Raw genomic sequence first — 3,130 nt, forward strand, 5'->3', positions numbered from 1 at the left:
TTTTAAAATTCCTGGACTGAATAGATAGATTGGGTTTTGTATACGTAGCCAAGTCTTCATCTGACTGAAGCTACAGAAAACATGGAGCTAGAAAGCGCCTGAGAGATTTTTTTAGTTCAATCCTTCCCTTAAAGATAAGAAAACTGAGACCCCCGAGATTAAACCATTTGCAGTAGGTGACACGCCTTGGTAAGGGCAGTGCTGAGACTGGAATCCTTGATCTTTTTCATTACATTCCAATAGCTTCCCAAAAAAGGCCTCTAAATACATTCACGGGAGGTGGATGACTGCTTTAAAATTCCTGGACTGAACAGATAGATTGGTTTTTGTATACGTAGTCAAGTCTTCATCTGACTAAAGTTACAGAAAACATGGAGCTAGAAAGCACCTGAGAGATTTTTTTAGTTCAATCCTTCCCTTAAAGATAAGAAAACTGAGACCCCCGAGATTAAACCATTTGCAGTAGGTGACACGCCTTGGTAAGGGCAGTGCTGAGACTGGAATCCTTGATCTTTTTCATTACATTCCAATAGCTTCCCAAAAAAGGCCTCTAAATACATTCACGGGAGGTGGATGACTGAAAAGGGGGACTTTCAAAGTTCTTTGAAACTATAAAGAGCATTTTTAAAAGCCAGACACCTGCTTTATTATAAGTTGGTCAATTTTCCAGATAAACTGACAACAAAAATTCTATGCTAAATCAGCAAATACACTTCACATACTCACTTTCCAGAAATAATTTTAGACTCTAGTCTGGCTTCATGGTACCAGTACCCAAGAACATGTGATTTATACTGTTTTACTTTCTTATATATAAACAAAAAAACACACCTGAGAACAGAAATATCAGTTTATCCAGGTTTAGGAAGAGACTTTATTTCAGGAAGAAGATGAAATATAGTGGGTTTATGAACAAACTATTCCATACTTTTCATCCAATGATAGAAAAATTAATAGGAGACCTCTGTAAGTGCTGGAAAAACAAAAAATTAAATTACCAATCTCATAATTTTCACCAATACATTCCTGAATAAGCAATAATTCATGTTTTTTAATGCATTATGAGTTTTTAAGAAGGTACTTAGTTAGAACAGAATCTTTATCGATCAGTTCTATATTTAATGTAAGAAAAGCAACGAATGTATCTATGGGTTTTTTAGAAAGTTTATTATGGATATTGAGAAAGTCTCCAAATCACCCACCTCTCACCCCCCACCAGCTAAAGAACAAACATGTTTGCACATGTGACCTGGATCAACTTGGTACAAAATTTCAGTTTTTGAAAGAGTTAATGGCAAATCTCAGTAAAAATTCACTGTGAAAGTATCCAATGCTATTAAGAAATACGGAGCCCATATTTATCATTTTTAAAAGTTACTTGATTTTGTTATATGACTCTGTGTATATATTTTGATTTTAAAACTTGCCAAATGAGTGGTAATGCTTTCAGGTAATGATCATAGGGATGCTATCATGGCCTAAGGCAGTTTTAAAAGCCTCTTTTGAGGTTACTTTCAGAAAAATACAAGTCTCATAATTTAATCATTAATTTGCCTTGGTCCCCCAAAATATTCCAATAAATCATCCTTTATTTCACCAGTCCTGGCAATATGGAAAAATGAAATTAATATTTGAATGAAGTTTTGTCATCTATGAAGATATTTAAATGAATGTTAATTCAGGTTCTTATAGTAATCCTGAAATTTGAGCATTTCATACTGTTAAGATGTGTAAATTGTAGTAACTACTCACATTATAGATATCATTTGTGTAAGTTATCATTTTGGAATAATGGTATTTCTAAAACAAAAGCAATGCATAACATTAAAATAGGATTCTACAGTTCACGATGATAAGAATAATTCTATACTGTGTAACAATACTCATGTTAGACAACATATTGAAAGTTTATAGCTGTTAGTGTTTAATTTATAAATAATAGCTCAGTAGCATGGACCCAACAAATTGACAATTTCTTGGAAGTCTCTCTACATGAATCACTGTGATACTTCAGTATAAGAAATAGGCTTTATTGTAAAATGTTATTAAATAGCACCAATATTACTTGAAGGTAAAGTGAAACATTAATAGGAATGCAGCATACTGGTTTAATTTCTAACCAAAAGAGAGAAAGCATATCCTAAACAAAATAAGAATTGGATACAGATTATTTTAAGATAAACATTACTTATAAAACATTTCAGGGTTTTGCTTGTAAAGTTAGAAAAAAAAGCCAGTATATTGGTCTTTTACATTCTATTCCCAAAGAAGATATATATGTTTACATAATCACAACAGTGCAATCGCAGCAGTAAAATTCCTGCTCATTCTATATAGTTACTCATTCTATATATTAGCTCAACAAGAACACAAATATAATAAAAGTGCTTTAAAGCAATCTGATTAGAGCAACATTTACATTAAGTACAAAATATACAGTAAAATGAAATTTCTTGTTAAATAGGATTATAGATTAACAATACCTTATTTAAAGGAACACACTTGCATAAATCAATTTTCACATTTGTTTTATTATACTTGATAGCCCCTATCACTACTGTATGCTTTCATTTCTGGAATTTCTAGAATCTTTGTATATCTTATTGCTAAGAATCCCTCTGACTTTATCTGCAAAGGTAACTTAAAAGTATTACTCCCAAAGTAACAAAATAAGAAATCCCATATTTTTATGGCAGTTGTGCAAAAAAAACCCCACTGTAGTATTTGAGAAAAATGCATCTTGATCATTATAAATTCATCATGATAAAAGATATACTTTTGTACTAAAGCAAAAAAGTGTTTGCCTTTAAAAATAGTGTTGTCAACCTATTGTGTAATTCTGGTTATAAAGTTAGATATGAAATCCATGGTTATTAATTATAAAAGCATTATTTGAAAAAAATTTGCCAAAAAACATTTCTAAATGTGGCTGTCCATCTTCATGAGCACAGTTGGAGAATGAACAGAACAGTAGTCGCTTTATGCTGTAACAACAAAGAAGTAGGACAGTATCCAAATCTGCAGACCTGGGACCACGTGCTCAGTCGCGGCTCAGCTGCACGCTGACAGAAGAGAGGAGGCGCCCTGCGCTCACACACAAGGGGGCAATGACAACGTCTGTCACGCTCTT

The 3,130-nt window shown here is 32.8% G+C and overlaps 1 protein-coding gene across 1 annotated transcript in view; it reads right to left on the minus strand.

The window, feature by feature from the left end:
- Window positions 1-836: 836 nt before the first annotated feature.
- Window positions 837-3,130, minus strand: part of CAV2 (caveolin 2) — a 10,933-nt gene continuing 8,639 nt past the window's right edge. The window contains exon 3 of the mRNA XM_006768698.2: window positions 837-3,130. This exon is cut by the window's right edge and continues 88 nt beyond it. Coding sequence (XP_006768761.1) covers window positions 3,041-3,130 — 90 coding nt within the window. The 3' untranslated portion in view covers window positions 837-3,040.

Source organism: Myotis davidii, unplaced genomic scaffold (assembly GCF_000327345.1).
Source record: "Myotis davidii unplaced genomic scaffold, ASM32734v1 scaffold183, whole genome shotgun sequence".
Classification (NCBI taxonomy): domain Eukaryota; kingdom Metazoa; phylum Chordata; class Mammalia; order Chiroptera; family Vespertilionidae; genus Myotis; species Myotis davidii.